Source organism: Salvelinus alpinus, chromosome 36, assembly GCF_045679555.1.
Source record: "Salvelinus alpinus chromosome 36, SLU_Salpinus.1, whole genome shotgun sequence".
Taxonomy (NCBI): domain Eukaryota; kingdom Metazoa; phylum Chordata; class Actinopteri; order Salmoniformes; family Salmonidae; genus Salvelinus; species Salvelinus alpinus.
Genome location: NC_092121.1, coordinates 5772082 through 5790147, shown reverse-complemented (window position 1 = coordinate 5790147; position 18066 = coordinate 5772082). Strand labels below are relative to the sequence as shown.

The window sequence follows — 18066 nt, the reverse complement described above, 5'->3', positions numbered from 1 at the left end:
CCGCCGACGTTCCTCTGCACTGCCACGCACAAATTGATTGGCTGCTGTCCGATTCAAACTGTAATCCGTTAAATGAAGAGTTGATGCTCTGCACACTTTTTTTAATAGCATAATTCTTTATATTTGGGCTTGGGGAGGGTATCAAGTCAGGTCGAGTCATAAGGCTCAAGTGCAAGTCAAGTTACGAGTCATTGGTGTCAAAGTCGAGTTGCAAGTCATCATATTTCTGACTCGAGTCCAAGTCATGTGACTCGAGTTTCACAGATAGACTCTGAAATCTATTTACAAAAGCATCACTTTCCCTCTCTCTAGTTTGAGGTGATCTGTCAATTATTTTCTGTACATACCGTATGTATTTCTGAGATGGTTTAACAGTTGTGTGTGTGTGTGTGTGTGGTCTCTCAGGTCTACATGAGGGCCCTGTTTGACTACATCCCTGCTGATGACAAGGCCACGCCCTGTCAGGAGGCGGGACTTCCCTTCAAGCGAGGTGACATCCTGCAGGTGGTAACGCAGGACGACCCCACCTGGTGGCAGGCCAAACGGGTGGGCGACAGCAACCTCCGGGCTGGACTCATCCCCTCCAAACTCTTCCAGGAGAGGTGAGACTATAGGCAGAGACGTCCATGGACAGGTGTTAGCTCATAGCTCAGAGAAGAGTCTAAGTACAATATGAAAATGATCAGATCAAGCCTAGTGGTTGTACCTTACTGTGTCACATTATGCCTCTTATGCATGTACTGTAGGACTCTTATATCATGTGCAGTATGTGGACTGAATTGTTTTCAAAACAGTGCAGATATCGCCATAGAGCTGTCTCTATCTGTTCCATATTCATGTGCTCCACTTTCAGGGGTCAAATGTGTTTTTAAATCAAGTATCAGAGCAGCTTGGATCTTGACACATGGATCTAAACACAGGCTGGAATGGGAACAGTCCGTTATGTCAGTGTCATAATCCCTCAATAGGATGAATATGTAAACATGTGGGGGTGCTCTGCATTGGGGGTATTAACACACCCAAGCCCCAACCCACTGCCCACTCTGTATTCATCTTAGCTAAGCAGGGGGGAGTGATACCGGCGGCTGCAGCCTGATTGCGGACACACACACACTCAAACACTCACACTGTGTTGGATTAATCGTGGTGGCTGAAATACAGAGAGGGGAACCTCAGCCAAGCCATGGGTTTAATCTCTCATACTAGCTTTGCTCCTTTCACTGAAAACACATTTGAGGCAGGGGTCAGTATGTGTTATATCTCTCTGTCTCTCTCATGGTCTAATCTTCTTTTTCAATCTCTTTGCCTCCCTCCTTCACTGCGTCTTTTCCTCCTATCTCTGTTTATCTCTCTGACACTGTCCTGGTCTCTCTCTTTCTCCCCCCCCCCCCCCCCCCTCTCTCTCTCTCTATTATTTCTTCTCTCTTTCTGTCCTCCTCTGTACATTTTCTCAGACGACTGGCTTACCGGATAAAAACGGGCACACTTCCGAACCCTAAATCCCCTAAAAATCCTACCTGTAAGTGTCCACAAATAGGTGCTATCAATAACCTTAAAGGGTTCTTCGGCTGTTCCCATAGGATAACCCTTTGAAGAACCTTTCATGGTTGCAAGTAGAACCCTTTTGGTTCTGGGTAGAACCCTTTTGGGTTCCATGAAGAACCATTTCTACAGAGGGTTCTACATGGAACCCAAAAGGGTTATCCTATAGGGACAGCCAAAGGACTCTTTGAAACCCTTTTTTCTAAGAGTGTACAGATATACAGACACGTGTTCGCTGTTGTACCCAATATCAAACTGAAGCGCAAGCATCTCTTTTGAAGTATAACGTCTTTGTCAGTGATGGTTCATGTTCGTTTTTTATAAGATATAGATTTCTCCACCCGATAGATGTTTTTATGTTGACATTTATTTACCCTTTTTTTGCTGGTAATTGGTGTCCTCGGGAGTATTAGTATTGACTGTTTATTCTCTGCTGTCATGAGGATGTGTTTAGAAAAGGGACGAGAGACAGAGAGAGAGAGGGAGAGAGAGGGGGGGGGGGGGGGAGGAACAAATAGAAAAAAGAGTGAGAGACGGCTTTGGGAGGGGGGAGAAGAGAGGGAGGGATCACAAAGATATGACTTAATCTTTCATGTCTGGTCCATCTGGCCGGTGAGCACAAAGTGTGTCTCTATAGTGAGAGAGACTACAACAGACTAGAACCAATTAACAGGATGAGTGTGTAACAATGTCCATTTTGTCCACTCTGTCTCTCTCCTGCTCTATGTTGTGGGGTAATAGTATTGGGTATGTCTGAATAGAAGTGGCCAGGTGAGTGTTCAATGAGAGCGGTGGCGCTTCGTGGTCCATAATCCACAGGCGATCCGATTAGGTCTGAGCCCCAGGGAGACAACAAGAGCTTAGCAATATGTCAGCTAGCCGGCTATACCATGGAGGCCCATGTCTGTGTGGACTCTCTCTACCAGTCTCTACCAGTCTCTACCTCGCTCTCTCTCTCTCTCTCTCTCTCTCTCTCTCTCTCTCTCTCTCTCTCTCTCTCTCTCTCTCTCTCTCTCTCTCTCTCTCTCTCTCTCTCATTTCCTTGTCACTAGAGAAGCTCCTGAGGTTGCCTTTTTAATGTGGGTCAGAGGCTCGACCCCTCGATGACGTCATAGAACAGAGGCTGAGACAGTTTGTGCATTTTAAAATCTATAATTCCCGTCTCTCTCTCTCTCTCTCACACACGTTTTTCTCTCATTCTCCAACGACTCACCTGCTAGAAAAGGTATATTTTAGAGAATGGAGAGAGGAGATAACACCAATATCCCGTGTCCCGTTGGGGTTTTTGTGTAACTGTTTGTCAAAGATTTCTCATCATCCTCCTTTCCCTCACTGCTTACCTCAGATGACCAGGGATGTGACAAAGGTGGGTATACTGGTGCAGAGATGTCTGCAATCCTCTCTCTCTTCTCTCTTCTCTCTTTCTCTCCCTCTCTTTGTCTCTCTCCCTCACTCACACATAACCAAGATCAGGGAATGAGGGCAGTGTGCCACTAGTTTTATTGCCACTGTCAGTGATTAGACAGGACATGGACATGCAGAGAATACTAGTAAGCATCCACAATTAGGCATAATCAGATACATGGACATGTGGTGACAGTTTATGTTCTATATTACTCTTATATCTCTCATGACTTCCATTTGACAATTTGAGCTCCGTGTTTTGAAACTGCTTGGCATGACTACGAGAGGACGGTTACTGTCTGCTTGCAGGCTCCTACTAGAAGGTATATTAGTAGAGGCATCAAAGCTCTCAGCCGTCTCTCTTTCGTTTGGTGTGTGTGTGTGTGTGTGTGTGTGTGTGTGTGTGTGTGTGTGTGTGTGTGTGTGTGTGTGTGTGTGTGTGTGTGTGTGTGTGTGTGTGTGTGTGTGTGTGTGTGTGTGTGTGTGTGTGTGTGTGTGTGTGTGTGTGTGTGTGTGTGTGTGTGTGTGTGTGTGTGTGTGTGTGTGTGTGCTGCGGGGGTGGATGAGACCCCATGGGTCCTGTACTGCTCTGCTTCCAGCTTAAATCCTCCCCCACTATAGGCAGCCTACGAGACCAGAATAGAGATTCACCGCGATTGCAGTGTGTGTGTGAGTAGGTGCGTGCGTGCGTTCTAATAACGGACTGGGCACACGCCAAAAAATCATACTTTTCAAGATTATTTTAAGCATCTTAACTCAAAATGTTCTGGTATGCGCCCCAACCTTCGTAAGGTATTCACTGTCTAAGTCGTGGACCAGCACCTACCCTACCTTATAAGAACATTACGTAAAGCATATTATGGCAATGCTTAAAGAGCCCATACTTTGAGAGCCTGTACCTTATTGTATGTGTGTAATGCTAAGGCAGGCCTGCAGACTGGAAAGCACGGCCTTAAAGATAGCAATGACCCATCCTCTCCATCATCATCATCATCAGCTTCTATTCTTTTGTTCTCTCTTTTCCTCTTCTCCTCTGTAATTCATCTTGTTCTGTCTACTGCAGTTTGCTATCCTCTTCTTCTCCTCACTCCTCTACTGTGTCTTGGTGACCTGTTCTTCTCCTTGCAGAGGATTTCTCGTTCTCCCTCTCCCTTCTCTGCTGTCGTCTTTTCTACCTGCCCCATTTTTCTCTGTCAGCTATTTTCTAATCAGTATCTCTGAGTTGTGAATCTACCATTGTCAGCACTTTTGTTGCATGTCCAGAGTTTCAGAGACATCAGATATTATTGCTTGGTTATTAAATATTGAATTCAGCAGTTCTGGAGTTGTAAATTGCAAAGGTTTTTGTATGCTAGCTACCATAGCTTTGTGAGCTGTCCATTTCACAAAGCCATGTGTGTGGACCAGGGAGACCCAGTTCCCTTTTCCAGTCGACTGCCTCCAGAAGTGCTCGGTGTGTCTGTGTGGTGTCTGTCAAACCTCCCCCATCATGGCTGCCACAGTGGCTGCGGGCTCCGGCTGAGGGCCTGTCCTGCTGAAACCTCCCTGTTCTGACCTGCTGGCTTAGTGACCTACCCTGCGCCCACCCCTCTGCCCGCCGCCCGCCTGCCCGACCCTGCCTGTCCTGCTTCGGGGCCCGCAGCCCCCCCCCCCCCCTCTGTACCCCCCTCCCCACCCCTCTGGTCCTTCCTCGAGGTTACTTACCCTCCGCTCACCCCCGCCCCCCTCTTCTCCCTGCTTGCCTCCCTACAGAGGACTGTGATTGTGAGGGCTATTTCAATGGACAGTACATAGGTGAGAGCCTGCACGTCTTCCTCCTTCTGCCACCTTTACCTCTTTTGCCGTCTGATGTCTATGTGTCCTCCAGGACCTTGCTGTGTGCTGCTGGCTAACTGAAATGCCGCTTTGGGTTGGGGAACGTATGGATGTCCTGAGGGTGGGACTGGCTGGAGTTGGGGTGTCTGTGTGGGGAAGTGATGGAGAAGGGAGGAGAGAGGTGGAGGAGAGAGGTGGCGGGGGGAGACAATGCTGAGAGGAGACGGAACTGATCCCAGTTCATTTGATAGGGAAGACTAGTATTGAAGGAGAGAGTGTGCATTCCAGCACCAGATTAATATGAAAGAGGGAGGGCGAAAAAGGGGAGTTTAGTCTCTCACTCCTTCAGGTGTCATTAACAAATCGGTCTCGTTACGTAATTAGGGTAATGAGAAAAGTGCTGAAGAGGGTGTGATAGAGTGCGAGTGCCAGACGTGAAACAGTTTTATCTCCAGTAGATATCGAGACACATGGCTGCTATGCGTCTCTGTCAGAGTATTAACAGGCTCATTAGGCTCATTATCAGTTCCCCAGACACCAGAGTAGCAGTCATTTCAGGGCATTCAAAAATGTTACTACTTGCTAATGAGCGTTATCAATTGGATTTAACCCTCAAGCTACCGACCTTGGTAAATACAGTTTGCATCCAGACTGAAATTGCATTGGCACGACAATATAACGCTTTTCCCATAATCCTCAGCCCCCTGCTGCCCTCCCACTGTCCTCCCCTCGCCTCCTTCACCCTTACATGACCTTGAGGCCCCTCCCCTTCCCCCATACCCCAGAAACTGTTGGAGTGAAAAGCAGAGCACACGGAGTGATCTGAACACAGCTGACAGTCAAACACTGCCCTCCCATGGCAATAAGACCAACTTTATTAGTCTACACCTCATTTGAGTGCCAGTAATCAAAGGGGTAAACATGTTTGTTTACCTTCGTAATGACACAGAACACTGACATCAACCAATCAGGTTACTCCTTATATATGGAGATTAAACTCAGCACCCTTGCCTTGCCCCAAACTGAAGCAGTGTTTGGATCCCCCTGAGACTCCCCTCTTGCCTCTTGCCTCTGCTGCTATGGCTGATGTGCACCCCTCGTATCCTCACCCCCTACGAGGGCCCTGCTGCGTTGGACGCATTGCACCCTCAACCAACCAGGCACGTTTTGCTGCTTGTTTCACCCTGTGTGGAGACTGAGGCGCGAGGCTGGTTTGTGTGATGCTCTAATGCCAGTTATAGTCTCTCCTAAGTGTAAAGCAGTGGCGCCCTCCTGTGGCCAGGTGTTTTCCTGGGAATTTTATTCAGGTACTGTTACCGGCTTGTTCCCTCAGGTATTCCCACTGTCCGCAGGCAGGGGGGGATGGGCACCCTTGGGCCTGGAGAGACTGTGTGTGCGGTCTGCGTATGTGCGTGTGTGCGTGTCACTCCCACTACACCGTGGTCTCCAGAGTCCGGCTGCCCTATCCCTCCTGGTCCACTCCTGTAGCTCTCTGTCAAGCAGCATGTCTCCGTTAGTACTGTATACTCTTACATGTGTTACAGACCAGACCATTGTCCTTCCGTGGCAAAGAAGCTCTCTCCTTTATCTTTACTGTAGCATTATTAGCTGTTCGTTGAGAGAAGCCAAGTCTCCTTTAAAACGAGAAAGGAGAGGCGGGAGCTTGATGTTGATAGCAGAAGTGTGTTCGCTTCCCTCTCAGTCCCAGAGCTTATTTCTCACTGTCCGAGTGGAGCTGCTAAACCCCCTTGTCAGATATCAGCTGCATGTGACTGATACGTGTTGGACACACGCGTGTAAATGAGCAGATTCAGTCGATATCTCACAATGCCGCCGGCAGCCCATTTACCTTAGAGATAAGCACGGGTCGGGCTGTCGGAACCTGTAGTACCACGCACTGATTAATGACGGATCACAGCTTACCACTCGTGTTTTAATGGTCACACGGTTCACTGGGGGGTTTTTAATGCATGATTATCAAGGGTTGCACTTTCTTTGTTATTTGATAACCAACACGTGATAGTAATGGTATGGTTACGTTAGGGTTTGATCTGCATGATAGCCTGATATGAAAGGACACTGGTATTGTGCATTTCAAATGTTTGAGAACAACCACAGGCGCTATCTAAAATGCCTTTCGAGAATACGGTTCATGATGTAGAAAGAGCATGTGTTAGACAGTGTATCAAATCACTTGATGATCATATCTGACCTTTTGACCCTGTGCCTCCCTGCCTCACTTTGCTCTCCCTGCTCCTTCCACCTACCTGTCCTGTGCAGCGGGTCTGAGGAGGAGTTTCCGTCTGAGCCGAAAGGAGCGGTCAGGATCCCTCGGAGGAGCGGCCAGCCGCGACCCCACCGACCCAGACTTTGCCACCTACGAGGAGGTGACTCGCTACCAGCACCGGCCCAACGAGAGACCCCGCCTGGTGGTTCTGATCGGTAAGACAACAGCTTCAGGATGACTATGGCAGTGTGGAGTCATTCTACTTTGATGATACTGCCCTCTAGTGGCCAATACTACAAACAGCAACTTCCTCTAGTTGTGTGGTAGGCTTGTGAGAACCAGCCCGATCTCGCAGCACATATTTTCGTTCACTTTAAGCAGTCAGTCTGCTTGACCAGGCCTGTGAGGTCTTATCTACAGTACCTAATGCTATTTAGGTTTCTGATAAGTTAATTAATCAAAGTGCACAACAAACGGCGCATCCAGTAACTAATCAGTTGGACTTAACTTGATGTTGATGCGGATTTTTCTCAGCAAATATCGATTATTTGTCCCTGACAGTTCTGTTTAAATAACTCTGCGTCACTCCCTCTCTCTGCTATCTCTTTCTGTTTCTCTGTCTCTCTCTCTCTCCCTTTCTTTCTTTCTTTCTTTCTTTGTCTCTCATTCTCTCTCTCTCACTCGCACAAAGGCTCCCTGGGAGCTCGTATCAATGAGCTGAAACAGAAGGTGATAGCAGAGAACCCACACCGCTATGCTGTGGCCGTACCGCGTGAGTTACACCTTCTGAATCTCGCCCTCTTCTTTCTACACTGACGGCGACACCCTCTGACACCCTTGTAAAGAACTGCCACACCAGTAAAACCATCACAGCTTTCCCGATATTCCCCCTATCACTTGTGTCTCCAGATACCACCAGGCCCAAGAAGCCTCATGAGAAAGAGGGGTTGGAATACCACTTTGTCACCAAACTGGCGTTTGACGCAGATGCTCTGAGCAACAAGTGAGTTCTCTTTGATACTATATGGCTGATCTGTAGGGCCGTACTGTCCCTGTCTCTATAGTACTCTGCTTTGTTTTGTCTGTTTCGTGCTTAGTTGTGTCCTGTGTGTCCAGGTTCATAGAGCATGGGGAGTACAAGGAGAACCAGTATGGTACCAGTATAGAGGCTATCCGCTCTGTACAGGCCAAGAACAAGATGTGCCTAGTGGACGTGCAGCCAGAGGTAGGGCCAAGGCACATTCTCTGCAGTGAAGCATATCCCATTCTGTCATAACGTCTGTGTCAAACCCTATTCTATGATGGCCCCTGACGTTTCTCCTGTGGTCTCTTGGTGAGAGTACTTCCTGTTTCAGTCAGGCTGGCTGCCACATTCGCTTGTGTCACAGTTATCCGTAGCATCTCTGACATCTCAAGAGGACATTTCTCTGATAGTATCTGTTCTCTAAACCCTGTGTACTCTGTGTGACAACCAAAGCAGACTGTGTGAAATTGCATCTGACTGTGCCCTGGCCCCTTAGGCTCTGAAGACGCTGCGGACATCTGAGTTCAGGCCCTATGTCATCTTCGTCAAGCCGCGTGTCCCGGAGAGCAGACGCCGTCGTAGTGCTGCCACTTCACCAGCAGGGGGAGATCATGGGCGAGTGACGGTGAGACCTGCTGTCTCTTTTTGTTACAGTGAGCGGAGTCTGAAATGTGCTCACATGAATGTATCAATGAGCTATTTAACCTTTTTTTCTGTTACTCAATCTTTTATTTTGCATGGCATGCTTTCTCCTTTCCTAATTTCTCCTCTCCTTAATCTGATATCACCTTTATAGCCTTCCTCACTCTTATGCTTCCTCATGTCTGACTGTCTGTCTGATTCTCCTCTGTCTGTCTGTTTGTCTGTCCGTCCATCCGTCCATCCATCCATACCTGTCAGGATGAGGACCTGCAGGAAATGCGTCAGTCAGCCCAGCAGATGGACCAGCAGTATGGCCACCTGGTCGACCGGGTCCTAATCAAGGAGGACTCAGCCAGCGCCTGCACAGAACTCCGAGGCATTCTGGAGCGGCTGGAGCGTGAGACCTTCTGGGTGCCCCTCTGCTGGGTGCGGACCTAACCCCCCTCTCCCCAACCACCACCCTCCAGAGGGGGGATCACAGCCCCCCAGCCCTTCATCCAGCAGGACCCCTACCCCATCCCTTTTCTGATCTCCTGGACCCCTTGGCTCCATGGGCCAGCCTGTAGGGTGTGGAAGATACTGCCCCAAACCCTGGCCTGATGCCGGGCCAGCCACACACTGGCACTAGGGGAGAAGGGCATGCGGCAAAACCCTTTGGAACATTTCTGTGTTTGGAATGTTCAAAGGGAAAGATTGTTGTTCTGGCTACTCCACCCAACCCACCCACCCACCCACCCACACACACACACACACACACACACACACACACACACACTCTCTCCATTGTTCAAATTCATGTTTTTCATATATTTATTCAAGTTGTTTTTTTATTATTTATGTCAGTCAGTCAGCCAAACATACAGACATCTTTATCGTGGAACCATGTGGAGTGTCATCTGTAGCTTCCTTTGGCCCGCAGTGTCTAGTACTTGAGTTTCCCCTTAATATAATAATATATGCCATTTATCACACGCTTTTATCCAAAGCGACTTACAGTCAAAAACCTCATACAGGAGTCCTGCAGGAAATCCTACACAATTTCTTCACAAAGACAACATGACTGTTTTGTCAGGTTTCCTCACCTACGTCCGTTGCTCGTTGATACAATGCATTCTGAGTGAGGCCTAGCCATTGTTATGTTGTTGAAATGTTATCCAAAAGCCAATCCACCTGCTTCCATTATACCTGGAGAATGAATAGAAATGCATACATAGTACGATTAACCAACACACTCTGTCAATAGTACAGTAGGATAGATGTAATGATACAAAAATAAATATATTATTTTATAATGCTTTATTTTATCAATTATTTTATGATTTGGACGACAACTTAATTATTTAAATCGCAGATGTAAATATTCTACATGCAAATCCTACCGTGCCAACGAACGATCTCGTAGCACTTCAATGCAACCTGCTGAACTTTGACCCTAAGTGTCTAATCCTCAGTGTGAATTACTTCAGTTCTGGGACTCTGGATGTGTGGATGTCATGTACACACACACACAAGTGCACTAAAACATGCTATGCTCCTTTTTGTGTACCAGGGAATGCACTTTGTATAGCTGACATCAGTCACGTGTTTAAGACGCAGGTGCAGTGTGGGTAATAGGGTTTTGAGGAGGGGTGGGGTGTGTTCTATGGTCCATCTTGATCATCAGGGTCCTTGTTAAATTGTTCTGTATGAGTTTTTATCTACAGGCGAGGACACTGGGGTTAGTGGGATATGGACACCTCCAAGTGTGATTGTGGGTTCAAGCCGTCCTTATAAATGCACACAGATGTGACGTGTTTCTTTGACGTTATCGTGGTGTTTACAGAGACAATGTTAAAAGCCATTTCAAGGTTACAAGGTAATACACAAGAAAAACAAATGACTCATGCTAGTCAAACTGTTGTCACTTGACTAAAGCAATCAGCGCCGTTTGGTGAAACTCCACCTGTTCTCAGTCTGTATATTGGCTCTGTCGTTCTGACCTACTGGTGATCTTCTAGAGACTCTGTATTCTCTCTCTCTGTGGGTGTGGGTGTGTGTATGGACTTCAAGTCTTGTTTCATGGTGGAGAACTGAAACTATCAACAGGAGCTTCCAGATCCTCCTTTCTCATCCTGTTCTCTTTTTAACATGCAATGTGTTCTTGATCTTTTACTGTGCTATGTAAACCAAGAAATCCAGAATGTTGACTTTGTAACGTGACATGTATAAAGTGCCATTGTAAAACCAGATGAACCAAGTGCTACTTTGTGTATGTTTTGTTATAGTCAAATCCTACCAAATTTTGAATTGGATTAACCTATTATTTTGAGTTGGACTACATTGTTATTTTGAGTTGGGTTAGGGTTCTAACCACACCCCCGATGTATCAGATGCGTTGCATATCAGTTGTACAAACCGAGTGTGAATCAGCCCACATGTTGAACTGAGAGACCAGAGACCAGACACAGCAGAAGTTTGGGAGTGCTGACATGCATTCTGCATTTTAAAACATATTTAATACATATTTCCATTTGACACAGGAGTTGAACATAAATGAACCAACCGCATCATGGGAGGACGGAAATCAAGGAACGAGTCCTAAGGATCATGTATGTGTAAAACCCGGAGCTAATGTCCATGTCAATGATTCTACTGACCACAAACCAGTCCAAGAATTCCATATGAAAACTGGGCAAAATGGGAATACGGTTTGGATAGTATGCTTGGATAGTATACGGGGCGCTGAATCCTCCAAAGAGGATCGATGTGTCTTTCTTGTCTTGTTCCAGCAGGATTCAAAAACTTCGAGTCTCTCAAGACAAAAACGTCTAAGATGACGATTGGTGCAACGTGGGAGTAGAGACAGAAGATTGACAACACCCAGAATTCTAAAGTGGCCACCTCAGAAGACTCCTTTCAGGAGAGCCAGTCCCATCCCCATACAGTCGTTACCAAATAAATTACCTCAGATAGCACATATGTACACATAAACAGACAGAATATCGTACGTCACAAACATGCACGTACACCACATACAGTATTTATAAATATGCTCAAAAAGCACATCTGTCTCATCAGCGTCTTATCTTGACAATGTCCTGGACAAATCTTCATGTTACTTCAAGTTTAACTCCTGTCCATTGACAGTGGCTTACAGAGTATTGATGCATACTACAATATGAATGTGGTTGGGTGTTACTGGCTTGTGGTTATGAGATTTTTAAAAAAAAGCTCAATTCTGTGATTATATTCTTTGTAAAATAAATAAATGCTAATTTCTGTAATTATATTATTCCTATAATAACTCAGACCATGGTTTAGGTTTTGATAGTGTGTTATTTGCTAGAATGTTCTGTATGCGAGTACAGTCAAATGTTATGGGAAAAGTATGATTTTGTCAATGCATTGAATGTGTGTAGAAGTCACATATAACACATATTCATTTCGAGTAACAAAATATTTGTCATTTTCCACAAGGGTGGATAACCTTACTGATTGACAAAGAAGAACACATTTGTCACAGCCAGGAAGAATGAGACGTGTGAACCCAAATATGGGCGGGACCTATCATGTTGCGTCAACCACTGATTGATTGGTCTCAAACACGGGTTTTTTAAGCTTTTTCACCTCTGGACCCAAATTAGAAATGGACAGTCCTGCCGTGATCTTGGTCTAAAATAAAGCCGTTTGACAAGAAGTTAATGGAGCTTTCATTCTGTTATTGATCATGTGTCAGTGATAGACAACACACTGTCCCGCCCATCACAGGGTTCAAAGCCTCACATCCAAACCGGAGGTACAGTACAAAAGTCTATGTGCAAATTCCAACGTTTTGCACAAAACTCCACTTAGCATCAATGCTATCATGATAATGTGAAAGTTGGAGATGGTCCCCCAGCACCAGTTTCTAGTCAGGAGTATTTCTGTGGTCATTTAGCGCCATCTGGTGGTTATGTCTAGCTTGTGTTTAGCCTGCGTAGTTCCTGTTCCTTTTTGCGCTGTTTCTCTTTCTGGCGTTCCAGTTTGTCCAGAGCCTTGCGCTCCTTTTCCGCTGCTGTGTGAATGTCTTTGATCCGCCTTTTCAGGACACTGCGGTCCGTCGAACTGTTCACTCCCAAACCCTGAGAATAAAATATAATAAAATATCAAATTTGTTTTGTCACATGCGCCGAATAGAACAGGTGTAGACTTTACCGTGAAATGCTTACTTACAAGCCCTTAACCAACAACGCAAAAAAGGAAGAACATTTTGTTAAATAAAAAAAGGTAGTTAGCTATAATAGTTCACAATAAAATAACGAGGCTGTACAAGGTGCACTGGTACCAAGTCAATGTGCAGGTGTATTTATTTAACCGTTATTTTACCAGGTAAGTTGACTGAGAACACATTCTCATTTACAACAACAACCTGGAAAATAGCCAACTGTTAACTGGGGATGATTAGGTGACCGTGATGGTAAGAGGGCCAGATTGGGAATTTAGCCAGGACACCGTGGTTAACACCCCTACTCTTACGATAAGTGCCATGTGATCTTTAGTGACCACAGAGTCAGGACACCCCTTTAAGGTCCCATCCAAAAGACAGCACCCTACAGTACACAGGGCAATGTCTGCCCTGGGGCGTTGGGATATTTTTTTTTTAGACCAGAGGAAAAGGTGCCTCCTACTGGCCACCCAACACTATTTCCAGCAGCATCTGGTCTCCCATCCAGGGACCACCCAAGACCAACCCTGCTCAGCTTCAGAAGCAAGCCAGCAGTGGGATGCAGGGTGGTATGCTCTGGTAATTGGGTGGGAGGTAATTGAGGTATTTGAGGTACGTAAAAAAGAAACATCCTCTCACTGTCAACTGCATATATTTTCAGCAAACTTAACATGTGTAAATATTTGTATAAACATAACAAGATTCAACAACAGACAAACTGAACAAGTTCCACAGACATGTGACTAACATAAATTGAATAATATGTCCCTGAACAAAGGGGGGGGGGTCAAAATCAAAAGTAACAGCCAGTATCTGGTGTGGTCACCAGCTGCATTAAGTACTGCAGTGCATCTCCTCTCGTGGACTGCACCAGATTTGCCAGTTCTTGCTGTGAGATGTTACCCTATTCTTCCATCAAGGCACCTGCAAGTTCCCGGATATTTCTGGGGGGACTGGCCCTAACCCTCACCCTCCGATCCAACAGGTCCAGACATGCTCAATGGGATTGAGATCCTGGCTCTTCACTGGCCATGGCAGAACACTGACATTCCTGTCTTGCAGGAAATCACACACAGAACGAGCAGTATGGCTGGTGGCATTGTCATGCTGAGGGTCATGTCAGGATGAGCCTGCAGGAAGGGTACCACATGAGGGAGAAGGATGTCTTCCCTGTAATGCACAGCGTTGAGATTGCCTGCAATGACAACAAGCTCAGTCCGATGATGCTGTGACACACCGCCCCAGACCATGACGGACCCCCCACCTCCAAATCGATCCCGCTCCAGAGTACAGGCCTCGGTGTAACGCTCATTCCTTGGATGATAAACGCGAATCCAACCATCACCCCTGGTGAGACAAAATCGCGACTCGTCAGTGAAGAGCACTTTTTGCCAGTCCTGTCTGGTCCAGCAACGGTGGGTTTGTGCCCATAGGCAACGTTGTTGCTGGTGATGTCTGGCAAGGACCTGCCTTACAACAGGCCTACAAGCACTCAGTCCAGCCTCTCTCAGCCTATTGTGGACAGTCTGAGCACTGATGGAGGGATTGTGCGTTCCTGGTGTAACTCGGGCAGTTGTTGTTGCCATCCTGTACCTGTCCCGCAGGTGTGATGTTCGGATGTACCAATCCTGTGCAGGTGTTTCACGTGGTCTGCCACTGCGAGGATGATCAGTGCTGTCTCAGGCGTCTCACTGTACGGACATTGCAATTTATTGCCCTGGCCACATCTGCAGTCCTCATGCCTCCTTGCAGCATGCCTAAGGCACGTTCATGCAGATGAGCAGAGACCCTGGGCATCTTTATTTTGGTGTTCTTCAGAGTCAGTAGAAAGGCCTCTTTAGTGTCCTAAGTTTTCATAATCGTGACCTTAATTGCCTACCATCTGTAAGCTGTTAGTGTCTTAACGACCGTTCCGCAGGTGCATGCTCATTAATTGTTTAGGATTGATTGAACAAACATGGGAAACAGTGTTTAAACCCTTTACAATGAACATCTGTGAAGTTATTTGGATTTTTCCGAATTATCTTTGAAAGACAGGGTCCTGAAAAAGGGACGTTTCTTTTTTTGCTGAGTTTGTGTATGTAGGCTTTGGTGTGAAGTACTTAAGTAAAAATACTTTAAAGTACTACTTAAGTAGTATTTTTGACAACTTTTACTCCACTACATTCCTAAAAAAAATATTGTACTTTTTACTCCATACATTTTCCCTGACAACCTAAAGTACTTGTTACATTGTGAATGCTTAGCAGGACTGGGATATGGTCAAATTCATGAACTCATCAAGATAACACGTGGTCATCCCCACTGCCTCTGGCAGACTTACAAAACACAAATGCATCTTTTGTAAATAATGTCTGAGTGTTAGAGAGTGGCACTGGCTATCCATACATTTTAAAACAAGAAAATGGTGCTGTCTGCTTTGCCCCTTTACCCTTACCTACATATTACCTCGACTAACCTGTTCCCCAGCACATTGACTAGGTACCTGTACCCCCTATATATACACACACTGTAGCCTCGTTATTGTTATTTTATTGTGTTACTTTAGTTTATTGAGTAAATATTTTCTTAACCTTATTTTCCTTAACTGCATTGTTGGTTTTAAGGGTTTGTAAGTAAGCATTTCACGGTATGATCTGCACCGGTTTTATTCGGTGCATGTGACAAATACATTTTGTTTTGATTAATATAAGGAATTTTAAATGATTTATACTTTAACTTTTGATACTTAAGTATTTTTAAAACCAAATACTTTTATACTTTTACTCAAGTAGTATTTTACTGGCCGACTTTCACTTGAGTAACTTTCTATTAAGGTATCTATACTTATACTCAAGTATGACAAATGGGTACTTTTTCCACCAGTGCATGTAGGTAGGGGTAAAAGTGGCTAGGCAATCAGGATAGATAATAAACAGAGTAACACAGCATATGTGAGAGTGTGGAAGAGTGTGAAAGAGTGTGAAAGAGTGTGAAAGTGTGCCACAGGAGGTTGGTGGCACCTGAATTGGGGAGGACGGGCAAGTGGTAATGGCTGGAGCGGAATGGTATCAAATACCTCAAACACGTGGTTTGACAACATTCCATTCTCTATGTTCCAACCATTATTATGAGCCGTCCTCCCCTGAGCAGCCTCCACTGGTGTGTGCGTGTGGGTGTGAATCACAGGAGGTTGGTGGCACCTTAATTGGGGAGGATGGGCTTGTGGTAATGGCTGGAGCGGGAGTAGGTGAAATGTATCAAATACATCAAACACATGGTTTCCATGTATTTGACGCCATTCCATTTGCTCCATTCTAGACATTGTCATGAGCCGTCCTCCCCTCAGCAGCCTCCAGTGGTGAGAATAGAATATAACTATATGTACACACAGGGATTTGCCTTAGGCTTCAACTCCCAATGAATGTAAACAGACGTTAGAGAAACAGACACACAACCCTTGACGTGTAGTTTGGGAGTTATGCCTAGTACTTACACTGAACAAAAATATAAACACAACATGTTTCATGAGCTGAAACTAAAGATCCCAAAAATCTTCAATATGCACTAACAGCTTATTTTCTCAAATTTTGCGCACAAATTTGTTGACATCCCTGTTAGTGAGCATTTCTGCTTTGGCAAGATAAACCATCCACTTAACAGGTGTGGCATACCAAGAAGCTGATTAAACAGCAAAATAATTACACAGGTGCACCTTGTGCTAGGAGAAATAAAAGGCCACTCTAAAATGAGCAGTTTTGTCACACAACACAATGCCACAGATGACTCAAATTTTGAGGGAGTGTGCAATTGGCATGCTGACTGCAGGAATGTCTACCAGAGCTATTGCATGTTAATTTCTCTATCATAAGTCACTTCCAATGTTGTTTTAGAGAATTTGGCAGTACATCCACCAGCCTCACAACCGCAGATCACGTGTAACCAAGCCAGCCCAGGACCTCCACATCCGGCTTCTTCACCTGCGGGATCCTCTGAGACCAGCCACACGGACAGCTGAAGAAACTGTGTGTTAGCAAAACCAAAGAATTTCTACACAAACTGTCAGAAACCGTCTCAGGGAAGCTCATGTGCGTGCTCTTCGTCCTCACCAGGGTCTTGACCTGACCGCAGTTCGGTATCGTAACTGACTTCAGTGGGCAAATGCTCACCTATGATGGCCACTGGTACGCTGGAGAAGTGTGCTCATCACGAATTAATACCAGTTTAGACTGTACCGGGCAGATGGCCGACAGTGCGTACGGCGTCGTGTGGGCGAGCAGTTTGCGGATGTCAATGTTGTGAACAGACTGCCCCATGATGGCGGTGGGGTTATAGTATGGGCAGGCATAAGCTACGAACAACAAACACAATTGCATTTTATAGATTTTATAGATTTGAATGCACAGAGATACAGTGATGACATCCTGAGGCCCCCTGTCATGCCATTCATCCATCGCCATCTCCTCATGTTTCAGGATGATAACTGCCCCATATCGCAAGGATCTGTAAACAATTCCTGCAAGCTGATCATTTCTGGAGTTCTTCCATGGCCTGCATACTCACCAGACATGTCACCCATTGACCATGTTTGGGATGCTCCGGATCAACGTGTGCGACAGCATGCTTCAGTTCCCGCCAATATCCAGCAGCTTTGCACAGCCATTGAAGAGAAGTCGGACACACATTCCAAAGGCCACAATCAACAGCCTAATCAACTCTATGTGTCTAAGTGTCACGCTACATGCGGTAAATGGTGGTCACACCAGGTACGGACTGTTTTTCTGATCCACGTCGTTACCTTTGTTAAGGTATCTGTGACCAACAGATGCATATCTGTATTCAGTCATGTGAAATCCATAGATCGGGGCCTATTGAATTTATTTCAATTGACCGATTTCCTTATATGAACTGTAACTCAGTCAAATCTTTGAAATTACTGCATGTTGGGTTTATATGTTTGTTCAGTGTAGTTCACAGATGGCATGGAAGGGGTCACTCTCACCAGCAGAGGGCAGTGAGATCATACTTAAAGAGACCATCTGTAAGTTGTTGTAGGTGGGTGTTAACGTGTTTGTTTTTGAGACATAGAGATACTCTATGTTTTACTTTGATCCTATATGCACTCACCTCCTCTCATCCCTCATCCTCTAATCTCGTCGTCACCTCTCTTCCGCCTTCTCCCCTTTCACCATCTGTTCTCGTCAGCCCACTCATACCCATATGCCCTTCCTCTTTTTTCCTCTCCTCCAC

General features: G+C 45.8%; 2 protein-coding genes across 7 annotated transcripts in view; one reads left to right on the top strand and one right to left on the bottom strand.

Annotated features, from left to right (window-relative positions):
• LOC139565467 (MAGUK p55 subfamily member 3-like) overlaps positions 1 to 10882 on the top strand; it is a 33099-nt gene extending 22217 nt beyond the window's left edge. For 2 of the 5 annotated variants that reach the window (XM_071385835.1, XM_071385836.1), the window contains exons 10-20: positions 406 to 602; positions 1455 to 1519; positions 2888 to 2908; positions 4699 to 4740; positions 6003 to 6068; positions 7042 to 7203; positions 7680 to 7760; positions 7898 to 7991; positions 8105 to 8213; positions 8509 to 8637; positions 8913 to 10882. In XM_071385835.1, the coding sequence (XP_071241936.1) occupies positions 406 to 602; positions 1455 to 1519; positions 2888 to 2908; positions 4699 to 4740; positions 6003 to 6068; positions 7042 to 7203; positions 7680 to 7760; positions 7898 to 7991; positions 8105 to 8213; positions 8509 to 8637; positions 8913 to 9092 (1146 nt within the window). In that variant the 3' untranslated portion in view covers positions 9093 to 10882. The remainder of the gene's footprint in view (positions 1 to 405; positions 603 to 1454; positions 1520 to 2887; positions 2909 to 4698; positions 4741 to 6002; positions 6069 to 7041; positions 7204 to 7679; positions 7761 to 7897; positions 7992 to 8104; positions 8214 to 8508; positions 8638 to 8912) is intronic. The other 3 variants (XM_071385837.1, XM_071385838.1, XM_071385839.1) reach the window with 3 other exon arrangements.
• The window catches only part of LOC139565468 (sterile alpha motif domain-containing protein 14-like), a 33884-nt gene continuing 25281 nt past the window's right edge, over positions 9464 to 18066 (bottom strand). The window contains exon 10 of one of the 2 annotated variants that reach the window (XM_071385841.1): positions 9464 to 9839. In XM_071385841.1, coding sequence (XP_071241942.1) covers positions 9834 to 9839 — 6 coding nt within the window. In that variant the 3' untranslated portion in view covers positions 9464 to 9833. Of the gene's footprint in view, positions 9840 to 11107; positions 12755 to 18066 lie in introns of those variants that run through there. The other variant, XM_071385840.1, reaches the window with a different exon arrangement.